This window comes from Varanus komodoensis, unplaced genomic scaffold (genome assembly GCF_004798865.1).
Source record: "Varanus komodoensis strain SLA01 unplaced genomic scaffold, ASM479886v1 scaffold72, whole genome shotgun sequence".
In the NCBI taxonomy this organism is placed as follows: Eukaryota; Metazoa; Chordata; class Lepidosauria; order Squamata; family Varanidae; genus Varanus; species Varanus komodoensis.
This window is the reverse complement of record NW_025336374.1, coordinates 1,965,405-1,981,723: the sequence shown is the minus strand read 5'-3', so window position 1 is coordinate 1,981,723 and position 16,319 is coordinate 1,965,405. Positions and strand designations below refer to the sequence as shown.

Here is a 16,319-nt window from a genome sequence, read left to right as displayed (position 1 = left end):
TTGGTAAATTTTGGTGTTTGAGTAGGGAAAGTGGAAAGGAGGGAATTTGGTCAAAATACCCAAAGGCACTTCTTGATTCTTTAAGTGATATGGAGCAAAGACATTGTTCTGAATAAAGTGGAGCTTAAATAGCACTCCATCCGCTGAGCCAGAATTTGAAATAGTATTTCTCCATTATTCCAATGCCACTTGCTGTCCTCATCTGACCCCTCCTGATGATGCCTAAGCAGATTGGTGTATGGTGGTTCATGATAGGGCAACCAGTGTGGTTTCTTGATAAACACAGGTATTTTTGTTATTTCCCAATGGCCTCCTAAAATCACAAGCTATTCTTTCAGTGCACTACTTTGAGCTTTTGCTTTTTTAACAGAGCACAAATGGCACATTACTGCCTTCTTCTGATAGCTTCAAAAGGTACTTGTGATATACCATGGGGTGGGGGGGTGGGGGGTCCAATCAAAAGAAAATCAAACATTCCACTTGATGTCCTCGAGCTGTTGCACATACCTTAACTCATTGGATAGCAGGCCATGTATATAGATTGTTCTTATTTTTATTGCAAGAGATTTTGGCAAAACCAACTGAACAAGTAAGCACAAAATTCTAATCACCTAGGTGAAGGTTTTTTTTAATAGTCTGGAATCCAGTTTTCAACAGGTGATCCAAGAAAACTTCAGGGGAAGTTGTAATTAGAACTGAGAATTTTCTGAGAGATTCCCACTAATACAGCAACATGTGTACAGATACGTAGATCAAACCTCCCCAAAAACTGTTGGAGATTGTGAGGATCCTGAATGTTTGGTATTCAGTCTTAAGATTGACGGCAGTGTCAGCAAACAAATGAGAGAAAACAAATGTATTAGTTGTAGAATTGCACAGCTAAGTAGAAATGGGAGAATACCTTAATACATTTCTCAAAGTAGAATGGAGCAAAAGATTTGCTTGAATGCGTGAATGAAGCCCCCAAAACATTTGATTCCACTGTGAAGCAACTGACAGGAATTACTACCGATGGAGATACAACAAACACAAACTCTGGTCTCTGAGACATTTTAAATAAAAGTACACAGGAGAAAATTCTTACAGTCATAGATTAGATCTTGCTGCAGAGTCCAACATTACCGCTGTTCCAGAACTGAAGATTTGGAAGGCTAACCTGTTAGCTTTAAGCACCTCCACCCACACATCAAAATATAGAAAACAAAGCCACTACATTCTGTCTTTCCTGAGTCAAAAAATTTCCATGACATCATGATGTACAATTTACACAGCATCAGGTCCACCTCATTAACATAGTATTGTCCTAAGATGTCTGCTTGGTGGAAAAGGTGAGAAAAACTTAAGGAGATTGGTAGTGGAAAGGAAAGAGTAGAAGCCAGGGTTTTCTGAAACCATAGCAAATATGATTGTCAGAATTTATGGGAAATACTTTAAATGCATACCAGGAAAAAAAAACTGCAACATGATGGGAATTCCTTCCTGACATACTTTCAGAAATTCAACAATGAGAAAGTTATTCAGAAGGTCCCCAAATTACAAATGAGATCTGCTCCTGAGAAAATGAAAATTCATCTTTAAGTCATATGTGTATGTAAGTCAGATCACTTATAGTAAGCCTTCCACATTCACAGGGCTTAGGGGTGCATGACCCTCATGAAAGTGGAACAACCGTGAGTATCTGTAGCCCCTCTCCTGTCCAAACTCACCAGTGCCTCCTCTTTGCAGCATGAAAATGTTGAGAATTTTTGCTTTTGGGCTGGGCAGGGCAGGGATGCCTCCCTCGCTGTGCACTTTCTTTGTCTCTATGGTGACATTTTTTTTGCAGTATTTCTTAAAAAATTAATAGGTTTTATGGCAGTCCATTAAGTACTGCCATAACTCAGACACTTGTGACTTGGGCATTGTCTGTAGCTAATCAAGGAAGGACTTTTCTCTAAAAAAAAAACAGCAGTCAAAATCCAAAATTTACATTGATAGTTATGTCATGTGCAATTTGTGTGGAAAATGTGCAAGTAACAGGATTTTTTTTAGCCAAACACTTCCACAGTGAACAGGACACAATACGGTCCGCTACCAAAGTTCTTCTATCAATGCAATCACTCACAGTTTGCGAAGACAAAATTAGTATTGTGTGCCAGAGTCTTCCCAGGGAAAGATGATATATTTGCAGGCAAAGCCCATGAACGGTAGCCAGTACTTTCTGAAGTGGCAATGATTTAGGATGTTCTGTGTCTGTGCATCTGCACCAGCTGTTGTCCATAATCTTTGGAAAAATGTTCTGGCTGCAGTTGCAACTCTCCCATCACACTCAGTGCAAACTGAAGAGATTTTGTCCTCGCATAATCTTGTAGTGAATGACACATGAACAAGTAGAACAACACAAGCATGTGGTTAAACATAACTCCAAACTTGAGTGCTACAGTTTGTTATGACCTGCAGTTGTCCATTTTCTTTCACCCAGAGACAGAAGACAATGCAAACCCTGTTCCAGAGGTTTATTTTGCATGGGACATGGTAAAAACAATCCTTCAGAGTTCTGAACTTACTTAGTAAACTTTTTGATGCCACATTTATTTAAATTGCAGTAATTTATTCTTAAAATACATGGTTCACTGCAAATGAACATGTGTATTTATTTAAAATGTTCTCATAATTTTAATGTGCCCTTTGAGTAAATTCTCCCCCACTGAAAATTCCTTTTTTAAAAAGCCCTGATGGCAGGCAGTGGTGATGCTCCAAGTCAGCCCTTATAGCCTAGAGGTGTCTCATGGATAAATCTCTTGTACCAGCTTATGAGAACAAAGTAGAAACGGCAGCACTGATGGGCATCTTTCTGCAGTATCTTCCGGCAACAGGAAACAGCCAAAGGTGAGAACAGATGGTGGCCAGACGTGCCTTTCTTCCCTTGTACAATGGCACAGTGCAGTACATAGCCACCCATGGAGAGCAGAGCTTCTGTTTGTGCTTTTTAGACAGGGATACTGCCCCTCACCTCCTTTCTGTCAGCTTCTGATCTGAACCAATGCAATGAGAAAGCAGCAGCAGCCCAGCTGGGGGCATCTAAAGGATCAGCAGGGAGAAGCAATTTATCAACAGGGAGCCACTCATGCATCTACCCTCGCAAAGAAAGGAAAGGGCAAAGCCCTTCTTCTGGAGGTTGTCTAATCAGGATTTTCTCTCTTCAGTTCAATTAACATCTGGATTTTACTCCCAGTGCAAACTGCAACAAATAACTGACAGCATTTTAAATACTCATAAAAAGATGCCCCTTTGGGGCAAAGTTTTCTACTGAGCACTGCTTATTAATTTTTCATTGGTTGACTATTACCAAGTGGTATAAAAGTCCTGCAGTTTAGGATTTCTGTGCCCAGCAATGCAGACGCATAATTGGAAGTAAAGAACTCAAATCAAAGGAATGTATTTGCAAGAACTTACTTCCAAATGCATTTTTAAGATTGCAGTTAGACTTTTAAACTCAAAGACAAATGAATTTGCTCAGACTTGGTTAAGGGTTTGGTTTTGAAATTCAGATCTCTCTAAATCTCTCTTACTATCTTAAATGTAAAATTTAAGATAAAAGTGTGGAAACATTTGCACCATACATGTAAATCTGATTTAATAGTCATTTTCTGTTACCAGGGAATCCTGGGAATTCTAATTCAGTGGGAAAGGCTAGCAGACAATCCAGCCAATGCAAAGTTAAATCCATCCACAACTGATATAACTTCGGTGTGCAATTAAGTCCATTTGGTGCCAACTCTGCCATCCTGTCCTTTTTTAGAAACTGCTGCAAACCATCTAGACTGCTTTGGCTTGTGAGTGGTGAGTGAATGAATGAATGAATGAATGAATTCCTATAGCGAATTTATATCTTGCTCTAGAGTGCCATATCAAAGATGTGTCAGCACTTGCCTTTTCTAAGCTCATTGACCTATTCATAATGGGCACGGGAGAGAGTCTTCATTCATCAATATGATGATTTTTATATCCTTTTTTATTTTCAACCCCAACCCAATTCAAAATGCCTGCAGTTTCAAAACTTGGGGGCTGGGGGAGGTCATCTTGGTTCAGTGGAAGCAGTCACCCTGCTCTAATGAGCTCCTGCTTATTTTCAGAAGCAACACTGAGGGTTTTAGACTTTGTGCTTCATCTGTGTCAGAGGGCAGGCAGCTTTGACTGGTATTTCTTTGAAGACCATAGAAGGTGCTGACTTCTTTCCCTGCTTCTCCTCTACTGTTCCTCAGCAGAGACAGAGGGAGCAAAGGAAAGACGGAGCAAGAACAGTGTACCTTATAGATAACTTTTATGTTGCTGCTGTTGTTTCTTTAAATAATTTTCCCTGTTCTCCAGATAATCTCCCTATTTGAATGGTTTCTTACGGGCTTTTCATTTTGGGGCCCAATATTCTGTGAGCAAATTTGAGCTGGCTTCAAGAGTCAGCATGGTCAGGCACCTGCCAGGGGGTACACCTTTTCAAGGGGTCTGTAGAGTCCCCTTGAACTGCACCTCCTCTTCAGCATGGTTACTCGCTTGTTCCCCAAGAATATAAAAGGTTCAGAATACCGTCCATCTAGTTTCAGCATTTTGTCCACAATGGATGACTCTGGTGAAAGTCCATATGTGACAATTAAGGCAATCTAAGAACTATTTTATGTAACAGCTGCCAGCACAGGTGAGCTGTTCTCCCTGTTACAGTAACCAGTTTACACAAGTGCTCCAGTAGGGTTTGACAAAAAGTGTGAAGGATCGATCCATTTCTCCAAATCCTCAGGGTTACCATGTTATGTCTGCACCAAAAACAAATGCTACCTTAAGAACATAAGAAGAGCTATACTGGATCTGTCCAAAGTCCATTCTATTCATACACTGGCTAACCAGCTGTCCACAAGCAAGGCACAAGTACAACGCAACCCATATTCCCCAGTAACTAGTGTTCACACTGCCTCTGGTACTGGAAGCAGCAACAAGAGTGGCAGCCTCCCACTCCCCTTTTAAAGCCATCCAAATTGGTGGCCTTCAGTACAGCTCATGGAAGCAAATTCTATGAACAACATCCTTTTGTCTGTTCTGAATCTCCTGCTCATCCAATTCAAAGGAAATGTTCTAGCATTATGAGAATTGGAGGGGGGAAAGTCTGTATTTCTCCACATATACTTTTGTATATTTCTGGCATGGCTCCTTTATTTCTCCACCCCTTGCTCTGGCACAAGGGGAATGAGATTAAACGTGTTCCCCTGTATGTCCACATTTCACGAAACACACACACACCAGGAGATGGATCACAGACTTCCCAGCATTAGCTGCCATTTGATCCTAAGACATTAAGTCCATACTTAAAAATGTGTGTGAGCATGCGCACCTATGACTAATGCATATGCCATATTACTTGCACAGGGTGGAGGGGTGGGGTTTGAGACAAGCTTTGCCCCCTTGTTGGGCACATCCTTGATGTCCAACCTGGGTTTGATGTGGTTTACTCTGCAAAGGGGCCCTGTGAGCTTCGATTCATGTGTCACAGTGCTAGCCTTGAGAACAGATCGTGATTTGTTGTGCCAGCACTTCTTCACAGGCTTCTGACTGTGCCTTCCATCCTAATTTTAAATATCCTCATTGAAGAGACACCCCCGTAATTGTTCTGTGAAGGGTTTTCCCCACTGTTATGCATAAATGTCATAATTGCCACTACATTTTGTTGCAGATTCAGAATTCCTTCATGAACAGGGCTGCCATTCAGTTACACATTCCTCGCATATACCAAAGGCATATGATGCAGATTCCTTAAAATTATTTCTACATCCTGCTGCTGCTACTACTCCATGCTCTATTAATAGCACACAAAGCGGCGTCTTTCTTCAGTGTCTAAAAATCATCAGGATTTTATCTCCACCCAGTAGAATTAATAAGCAGTCACAAAACGACAACTGATGCAGTGTATTTTACCCTGTGTGTGTACTGTTAAAAAGAAAAAAGGAATAATCATTCCTTAGCTAGTTTTAACTTTCCTTTATACATGCTTCTCTGGTTGCTTGCAAAAAATACCAGTGAAGTTAATGGGAGTTAATCCAAACAGGCTATAATTTATCTCAGTACAGTTAATAGCCACCCGCTCCTATTGATGGCTGAATTCCAACAAAGAGCATTATAGATTAAGCCTATTAGGGCTGCAATGATTGCTTTAGCACCCATGGTTTAACTTCAACAAAACTATCTGTGAGGAATTTGTATTAATTGCATCAATCAAATTTGAATATTAGCAATTGCCCTGAGGCTTCTAAGTCTCTAGTGTGGTCCTTGATGCTGAAGAGGCCTCCCATTTCTGTATCAAAATGAATTTTATGTAATGTCATGAAAAGCAGCAGAAACCACTTTTAAAGAGTTTTTCCTGCTTAAAAAAGAAGATTGGCAATGACAAGCTTGGGAATTTCAAGATGCATTAGAGGCCATACTGCCAATCCTAAAGTCCCTATTTCTGGTGGTGTATGCATGTGCGTGCAGAAGTGTAACTTTTGCATCAGTCCATAACCCTGCAGATTCCAAAGTGGGAGGAATAACCTGTGTGCAGTTTAAACCCTTTTGCAAAATACAAGGTGACCTATGGGGAATGGAAAATTGCTTCAAGTTAGTTAATTATCATCTTTCTCAGACAACCACAAAACTAGATCATCAAGCAGTCCTGGCTTTGAAAACAAAGACAGAACTTTAAGCCAGAGAGGTTAAGCTGGATGAAACTGGAAAGCAGAGACTTCAATGGCATGGTTGCTTAATGAGCCATGGGAAGATACAATCCATTTAAAAGGATTTACATCCATTTCAAATCAAGGAATATTCCAAGAAGGTTGATATCATAGGCCAGCATCCCCCAGTGTGGAAGCTTGCAGGTGTGCAGGCTAAGGATGCTGGGAGTTATAGTCCAACAGATGTAGAAGGTGCCAAACTAGGGAAGGCTACCCTTAGCAATGCTTCCCAGTATAAATAAAGCCCTTTTCATTTTTCTACAAAAGGGATAAAACTAGATATCTCATTCTTTGGCCAATTGGTAGCTCAAAAATTCTGCTTCCATGGTGTGTAGGACAGCAAACATGCTTTCACATGGTGGTGTTTCAGAAGGGGGCCACCATTTTTATAATCAGCTTACTATTTAAATTACCCAGGTAGTCTAGAGAAGATGGGTCTGTTCCCAACCTGGAGGATAATTTGCAATGGTCTCCTTTCCACCTGAAAAGCACAGTGCTTCAGTTGGTCTACAGAGTAGAGTCAGCCCACTCAAAACCTAGACGCCAGAGATGGAACGTTCAAATCTCGTGTTATCTGTCCCCAGTGCCACCCCCAGTGGAGTCCTGCTGTCTACAGCAGGACTGGCCGGAGGGGAACTGAGGAGGCAGTTTGTGAAAGAAGCCATTTGCTACCTTGTCTCCTGCTTCAGTTGCACATTTAGGGCTCTGAAGTCCCAAATATCCCCTTTTTGGGTGAGGAGCATGAGCAGGTCATAGCCTGGGAATTACAGGCATTCTTGGGTGCATTTGATTACTCAAACCTGTTTCAACCCATTTTTAAGTTTGATTTGGGGACAGAAACTGTCTTGGTAGGCCTGATGGACAGACTGGTATCAAGAGGACAGTGGCAGTATGATCCTAATTATTCTCCTTTACTGCTCAGTGGCTTTCAATGCCATTTGACCATTGTACCTTCTAGATCATCTCTTTCACTGCTATGTCTAAAAGGCAGTGACTACCGTTTGGGCCTATGGCACTGACTTTAACAGGGTTTTAGCCTATCCTCCCACTCCATGATTTTCAACTTCTACATGAAACCACAAAGTGAGCTCATTGGGGGAACTGGGGTGGAATATAATTAATCCAGCTCAGCATCTTCATTTGAATTATGTGAGGCAGTAGACGTACCAAACCAGTGACTGAAAGCAGGATGAGGGCTAATAAACTGAAACTGAATCCTGATAAAGTTGCAGTGCTGCAGGTAGATGACTTATTTCTTCAGGAAGAAGATCTTCGGCCTGTTATGGATGGGGTTGTGATCCTCCTGAAAGAGCCTGGTTCATCTTTTGAAGGTATTCTAAAATTTGCTGCTGTTATCTAAAGCCAAAGTGGCCTCCGTGGTACAGAGCACCTTGACCAGTTTAGGCTAATTTGACAACTGCAGCCTTTTCTTGACTGGTGCAACCTGGCCATGTTCATCCATTGTCTGGCATTCTCCAGGCTTTTAATGCGGTATCCATGAGACTACCGTTGAAGACCTCCTGAAAACTACAATAAAATCAGAATGTGGCCACATCTACTAACAAGGACTGGACAATGGGAACATCTTTTACCAGTCCTTGGAGACTTGTAATTGGTTTGTAGCTAATTTCTGAGATCAGGCCCCCACAGATTGGGATCTGGGTATCAGAAGAAATGCAAGTTCCCACATCGGTCTGAGGTGATTAGCACAGGTTCTACTCTGGTTGGCCCCACCATCTGAGGTGATGGATGATGGTCAGTGGAAAGATCTTTTACTGCAGACAATCTTGTGAATTGGTCTTCCTGGGAAGCTTTCCTTCCCAGTACCTATTTTAGGTGACATAAGGCACAAAGGAAAAACATTAGTGTTTTAAGTAATTTATCTGCCATTTCCAGGTGCCAGTGTCCCTTATAAGTTTGCTTTGCTTTTGATTTCATTATACTGATTTTACTGTGAACCGTAGATGTAATACTGCAAGGAAATGGTGTGTTGGAAGAAGGGTTTGATTAGCAGGGACATGAGGTCTTATCTGCTGCCGCTGCCACCATCCCTCCTCAGAATTCCCTGTTCCCTCTGCAATCCCCACTGTAGCTGGGCGTGTGGGAGGGGAGGGGAGTTTCCTCCCCAACAGTATACAGTTCACTGTGGTAAGGCAGCGTATTTGGGGCTGGCTTTGTTTTACCAAAGACCTGCTTCTGGTGGAGGTGAAAACTGCTAGAACTGGTGTATGACTATGGATCAACACAGTTGCCTGACCTTTTGGGCTCTCCTTGGGAATGTGTCTCTGGTGACTGTTACAATGAGTGCCTGCACTTCAGAATCAACTGCTTCAGCACACCACCACTGAAGGGGTGACCTATAAACAAAATATCAACCAAGGGCTCAGTCTCAGCTCTGTGGAGATGAGAGTAAACCTCTGAGGCTTATGTGCAATCAACACAATATTCCTTCCTGGTAGCTTTGCTGTACAGTTGCTTTTGGCCATTTAAGCAACAGCGTTTCAAAGGGAAAGGGAAGGAGGCAGGAGTGACTCCAGGATACCTCGTATCTTGGCCACCCTAGTCTCCTCCCCACCCTTGAAACACCCCTTTGAATCCATCCCTGGGATGACTTTTTTGACCAACTGGTGCTGGGAATCCAAAATATACTACGGCTCCTCAGACCATGTCTAGGGGCCATGGGATCATTCCCTGAATATCAAATACTGCCTGTTGTCCCATTGCTGCATCTCATACTCTGTGCTGGATTTCTTATGCCACCCTTGTTTCTTATTATTTATTTATTTAGGGGACTTCTATGCCTCCCCATTCGCCGAAACCTCGGGGCAGCTCACAAACCATAAATAAATTGAATTCAGCAAATCAATATAAATTAACAATATAAATTAAGTCGCCCTGGCCAAAGAATAAAATGAATAAATAATATTAACAATTAAAATAACATTTGAATAAAAAGGTCTTCGCCTGGCACCGAAAAACAAATAACGACGGCGCCAGGCAGGCCTCTTTGGGGAGCGCATTCCATAGATTGGGCGCCACCGCAGAGAAAGCCCTCCTCTGAGTACTTACCCTCCTAATTTCCTTCACGGAGGGTTCCCGGAGAAGGACCTCTCCCGCTGATCTCAAGGGGTGGGCGGGCATATATGGATGTAAGCGCTCCTTCAGGTAACCAGGACCCAAGCCTTAAGGGCTTTATAGGTCATCACCAACACCTTGAATTGGGCCCAGACTTCAGTGGGAAGCCAGTGAAGCTGACGGAGGACTGGAGTCATGTGAACATAACGCCCAGTCCCCGTCAGCAGCCTGGCAGCTCTATTTTGAACCAATTGAAGTATCCGGACTGTCTTCAAGGGCAGCCCCACGTAGAGCGCGTTACAGAAGTCAAGTCAGGAAGTCACCAACACATGTGTCACTGTCGCCAGGCAGTCGTTCTGCAGGTAGGGGCACAGCTGATGGATCAGCCGAAGCTGAAGGAAAGCGCTCCTCGCCACTGCTGTCACCTGAACTTCCAGTGAAAGCTCTGGGCGAGGAGCACTCCCAAGCTGTGGACCTTGTCCCTAAGAGGGAGTGCAACCCCATTCAGGACTAGGTTCAATTCACCCTCCCCGAAGCCCGATCCGCCAACCAACAGGACCTCCGTCTTGTCTGGATTGAGCTTCAGTTTATTGGCCCACATCCAGCCCATTACCTCGGCCAAGCACCGGTTCAGCACAGCCACTGCCTCACCTAGATTGGTGGAAAATGAGAGGTAGAGCTGGGTATCATCAGCGTACTGATGACTCCGCAGCCCACACCTCCTGATGGCCTCTCCCAGCGGTTTCATGGTAGACGTTAAACAGCAAAGGGGACAAAATGGATCGCGGTACTCCATGGCAGCTATGCCATGGAGTTCCCGCCAGCCTATCCAGAAGGATACCATGGTCGATGGTATCGAAAGCCGCTGAGAGGTCCAGGAGAACCAACAGGGACGCACTCCCCCTGTCCTTCTCCCTGCACAGGTCATCGTACAGGGCGACCAAGGCAGATTCAGTACCGTACCCGGGTCTGAAGCTGGACTGAAATGGGTCCAGATAATCAGTTTCATCCAAGAGTGCTTGGAGTTGTCCCGCCACCACCCGCTCCAACACCTTGCCCAGAAACGGGATGTTGGCCACTGGTCTATAATTAGTGGCCATCTCTGGATCCAGTGATGCTTTCTTCAGGACCGGTCGGACTACCGCCTCCTTTAAATGGGCATGTACCCGACCCTCCCTCAGAGAAGCGTTAACCACTTCCAAGATCCAGATCCCAATCCCGTGCTTGGCGTTGTTTATTAACCAAGATGGGCAAGGGTCCAATAGGCAAGTGGTGGGACGTACTTGTCCAAGCACCTTGTCCACATCATCAGGCCACAATAACTGAAATTCATCCATTAATTTTGGACCAGACGGCGGCATTGGTATTTCCCCAGAAGCCTCTGAGTCACTAGGAGAGTCTAGCTCGTGACGAATCTGAGCGATTTTCTCCCTGAAATGCTTGGCAAAGTCGTCACAGCAGGCCTTTGAGGGTGGAACCAGATCTTTCTTAGGGCCAGGACGGACCAGCCCTTGTACCACCCGCTGGATGGCATTTTGAGGAGGCAATGGAAACAGAGAAGAATTTCTTTTTTGCCACCCTCACCGCCACAGCATAGGCCCGATAATGGGCTCTTAAGTCTGTTCGGTCAGATTCATCCAGTGATCTCCTCCACCTACGCTCTAGCCGTCTCCCGGCCTGCTTCATCACCCACAATTCAGGTGTATAGCAAGGGGAAGAGTGGGCTCTGCCCGGTGGGAGAGGACGCTTGGGAGTGATCGTGTCAACAGCCCTAGTCATCTCCCCATTCCATAGTTCGACCAGAGCCTCGACAGGAGCACCAGTCTTGTCAGCCGGAAACTCCCCCAGGGCCTTCAGGAATCCATCCGGATCCATCCGGCTCCAGGGCGGACCCACACAATCGGGTCCGCCCCCTTACAGAGGGAGAGGCCGCTCTCGAGCACAAACCTCACGAGGAAGTGATCTGACCATGACAAGGATGTCAGACATAAATTACTCACCCTCAGACCACCCTCTTCCTGCCCCATCGAGAAAACCAGGTCCAGAGTGTGTCCACGTTCATGGGTCGGGCCTGTGACATGTTGAGACAGCTCCATGGCCGTCATGGAGGCCATGAAGTCCTGAGCCGCCCCGGTCAGACCAGTCTCGGCATGGAAATTGAAGTCCCCCAGGACCAACATCCTGGGGGTCCTCAACACCAGGTCCGAGACAATCTCCGTCAGCTCAGGCAGGGAGACTGTTGGGCAGAAGGGTGCACGGTACACCAACAGAATCCCCAATCTGTCTCGGTCACCCAACACCAAGTAGAGACACTCCAGCCCTGGTCTTGAAGGGACTGGAAGTCCCGTGAGGGAGATGGAGGCTCGGTAAACCAAAGGGACCCCCTCCCCTCCCCTCCAGGCATGGACGGTGCTGAACCAGATACCCGGGCGGGCACATTTGAGAGGGCGACATCCCCCCCCCTCCCACCCAGGTCTCTGTTATGCAAGCCAGGTCGGCCCCCTCATCCACAATCAAGTCATGGATGAGGGAAGATTTATTGTGGACCGACCTGGCATTAAGCAGCAGCACTGTCAGGCCCGAGGGGCGGTTGACAAGACTACCTGGAACCCTCTGGCTAGGGGTAAAACCAGAAGGAGGGACAGGTGTCAGCCATCTATCCCTCCTTCTTCTATGTGGACACGTTAAGCTCCCACCGCTGTAACGTCCATTGCCCGTGACCACCCCAATAGCGGAGCCCACAAGCTCCCCCAGAAACTCAAACCGACATGGCCAGGGACGACTCCATAAAAACAAAATTAAAATACAATAAAACTTTAAAACAGTAAAAACTCCCCGTCTACCCCCCTCCGATACAAAATTCCACCCACCGACCTAGCCCCTCGCCAGCTCAGCCCCGCACGGCCACGAATGGCCACAAACGGCGGCAACCGCCCTTTGGCCATCGGCCCCCAGGCCGTGTCCGGTGGGTTAAGCCGGCGCCTGCCCACATGCCCCGCCCCAATCCGGCGTTGCTCTCACCGACGCCGGTGGTGGGGGCAGAGAGGGGCGTGAAAACCCGCCAGGCGGCGAGACGGCGGCGCCCTCCTCCACATCGTCGACAGCGGCCCTGGCATGGCCATGGCATCCTCCGTCCCCGGGGTGGCCCAGCGGTGGCCACGGGAGCGGCATCAGCTGGCCTCCGGCTTGGCGGCGCACCTCAGTTCCGGCGTAGCGACGGTGGCGGCAGCTGCTTGGATGACTTGGCTGTGTGTTCATTTTGTTTGAAATTGAGGCTTGTGATACATTTAAGAGGCAAGATGAGGAAATCATTTCCTTGTCAGGTGTTCAGTGACAATTGCAGACAGACAGGAAGAAGGAAGGAGCTGTACAGTACAATGTTTTTGACGGTTTTATTGTAAGTGGAAATAAATGGTAGAAGGCCCAGTTACTAATAAGGTTAATTGAAGTAGCACATTGCCAGGTCATCTCTGTTTTACACATTTATGTTTAAGTCAGGTTTCTAGACATTCATGATACATAGCAAAAGGAAATTGCCTTGGATTGTTCTGTTCTTCAGAAGTTTGCATGGGGATGTGTCAGAATTTCATTTCTCTTTGCAAAACTTGCAATCATGTCCTGTTCACAGTCCTGGATACAAACAAGGGTAGAAAGACTTCTGCTGCTTGAGAAATGTTCATAAATACCCAAATTTGCAACTGTGTTTAAAATGTATTCTTTTGTTACATGCATATTTCCCTAAGAGCTAGGCTTTTTACAGTGCAATTCAGTGTGGCTACCCATTACAGTCTGAACTTGGAAGGCATCCTTTGCATGATGGGAAGAGCATGAAGATGAAAGTTGCCCCTGTACTTCTCCCACCGTGCAAAAATACTTAGGAGTGTAGGTGTTTGGCTCATTATGTATGGATATGAAAGCTGGACAGTGAAGCAAACTGACCAGAAGAAAATTGATAGGTTTGTTGAATCATTGTGTCGGATGAAAGCTTTGCAAATACCCTTAACTGACGGAAAGACAAACAAATGGGTCCTAGATCAAATCCAGCCAGAACTTTCCCTGAAAGCAACGATGATGAACTGTCACACTTTGGGCACTGAGAAGGCAAGACTCACTGGTGAAGACAGTAATGCTAGGGAAACAGAAAGTTGAGGAGGAGGAGGAAGAACAGCAATGGGATGGATCAATTCCATAAAAGAAGCCGCAGCCTTGAATGTACGATAGCTAAGCAGGACTGTCAAGGAAAGACCATTTTGGAGGCCATTCATTTATAGGGTCGCCGTAAGTCGAAGATGACTTGATGGCACATAACAACAAGTGTTTGGCCTCAGAGCACGAGGAAAGGAAGTGGGACACTACCAGGGTACTGCATATGCATTCTGGTCTTTTTCCCAACATGCCCTCTGGATGCCTGCAAAAGCCCATCTCCAGAATTATCCTGTGGCCATTCTACCTAGCAGCCACAGGATTGCACCTTTCAGTGGAGGAAAGGTGTGCATTTCTGTAAAAATACATACAGAAATGTGCCAGTTCCCCTTTGAACAAGCCAAAACAGGAGTGAGCCAAAACATGTTTTACAGTGATTTTGGAGAATTAGAATTATTATCTAATCATTTTTATCTGTATGTTGCCTCTAATCAACAGAAGGGATTGGCTTCCTAATTCAGTGGTCTTCTCATGGAGGCTGATGAATCCCAAATTAGTTCCTCATGTCTTTCAGGGAGCTTCCCACCTATTTGACCAACCTCATGGTCACTGTCTGGAAGGGGAATAACAGACAGCACTGTTCATCATAAAGCCAAGGCTGGTCATTTGTGCTTTGAATATCTGAGGGCAATGAAGTAATTGTTCCCACAATGGCCAAAACGGAAAAATAAAACCGTTGAGGAAAATATGGCTGAACAGAAGTCAGGATCTGTTTTGGGCAATTTGCATCCAGTATTTAATTTGTCATTTTGGGAAAAGTATTAGAGAAGGTAGTATCCAGTATCCAGGAAATCTTGGATATTTTTAATAACGGTTTGTGGCCTGATTTTTAGACAGAAAGAACCTTGATTGTCCTGGTGGTTGATTTATACCAGGGAATGGATGTTGGAACTATAACTTTATAGATTCCCCTAAATCTCTTAGTGGCTTTTGATCCCATTGATGATGGCATTCTGGGGTATTTTAGTGGATTAGGTCTTGGAAATATGGTGTTATGGTGGCTGCATTTGAATGGCCCTAGAAGGTGGTGCTGCAGGACTTCTGTTCTACCTCATGGCCTTTGGTGACCTCATAGCTGGGAACTCTGTTGAATTGTTCCCATTGTTTGTACTCGTATGCTTGAACAATGCAATTTTGTACTATCAACCAAATTTCCTACCTAAATCCTCCTTGGCATGACAGGAAAAAGAAAAAAAAGCTTCCACTGGTGCCATTGACATTGAAGGGTTTTTTCCCCTTTTTTTCCCTTTTAACTGCTATGCAGGGGGATATTTTACAGGGAAAGAGCTGGGTGTGTGGATGTTCCCATGTGTGCTGTTCTCAACCCAGGTCAACACCCCGTGTGGTTATAAATAAACAAAAGAAGCTTCATTCTACACTTTTAACCTAAGGTGTAGTTTGACTTCACATCATACATTCAGTTGCTAATCATCATGTGGGATAATCAGTTATAGGGAAGCCAATGATTTATATGCATGTGTGAATTTATAAACTGGCACAGATGCATCTATCTCTTTTTAAAAATTGCCCTTTTAAAAATTGTCTTGTGGCAGAGGTTTTAAGAACAACCTCAAAATAAGTTATTGTTTCTCATCTACATACCTTGTGAGGAGAAGTTTTCCCCAGATGATTGAGATATGCTTTAATGTATTTTCCAGGTTAGAACAAGAAATAGAAAAGCTAGAAAGTGAAGAATCTCAAATATCTGCCAAAGAGCAAATCATCTTAGAGAAGCTAAAGGAGACAGAGAAATCTTTTGAGGACTTGCAAAAGGTAAGACAAAAACAGACAAAAAAGAATCTAATCCTCTTGAGTGGATTAAACATGTAATTCTGGAGCAGAAGATTTTCTTTATTAATGGTTTTGTTGTACTAGATTCCAGTGTTTCTCTCCAAAAACTGGGTCCCAGAGCACACATTATTTTAATGTTGTAGCTATCACCAGTCTCCTTTTCTTCTTCTTTTACCCGCGACTAAGTACAGGGAGGAGGAGCTGCTCTGAATTGGCTTCATAAAATAAAATAAAATAAAATAGCAGCCTTTACTTTTCAGTATGTCAACATACAAAGGTTTGGCAGCTATGGCTTTGACATCAGCCATTGTTATCCGCATCCACTGTTCAGCTATTCAGCATAGGTATCCAGAAGGTGTTGCCTTTGAGCCGCTGTGCATGATATCAGCAGTCCATTGAAATAGCCAGGGCGACTTTATCTGGCCAGGGCGACTTATTTTATATTGTTATTTCTTGTATTTTAACCTAATGTTGTGAGCCACCCCGAGGCTTCGGCGAATGGGGCGGCATAGAAAT

General features: G+C 44.6%; 1 protein-coding gene across 6 annotated transcripts in view; it reads left to right on the top strand.

Annotated features, from left to right (window-relative positions):
• The window catches only part of PALM2AKAP2 (PALM2 and AKAP2 fusion), a 260,551-nt gene that overhangs the window by 96,644 nt on the left and 147,588 nt on the right, over nt 1-16,319 (top strand). For all 6 annotated transcript variants that reach the window (XM_044452463.1, XM_044452462.1, XM_044452461.1 and 3 more), the window contains exon 4: nt 15,671-15,785. In XM_044452463.1, the coding sequence (XP_044308398.1) occupies nt 15,671-15,785 (115 nt within the window). The remainder of the gene's footprint in view (nt 1-15,670; nt 15,786-16,319) is intronic.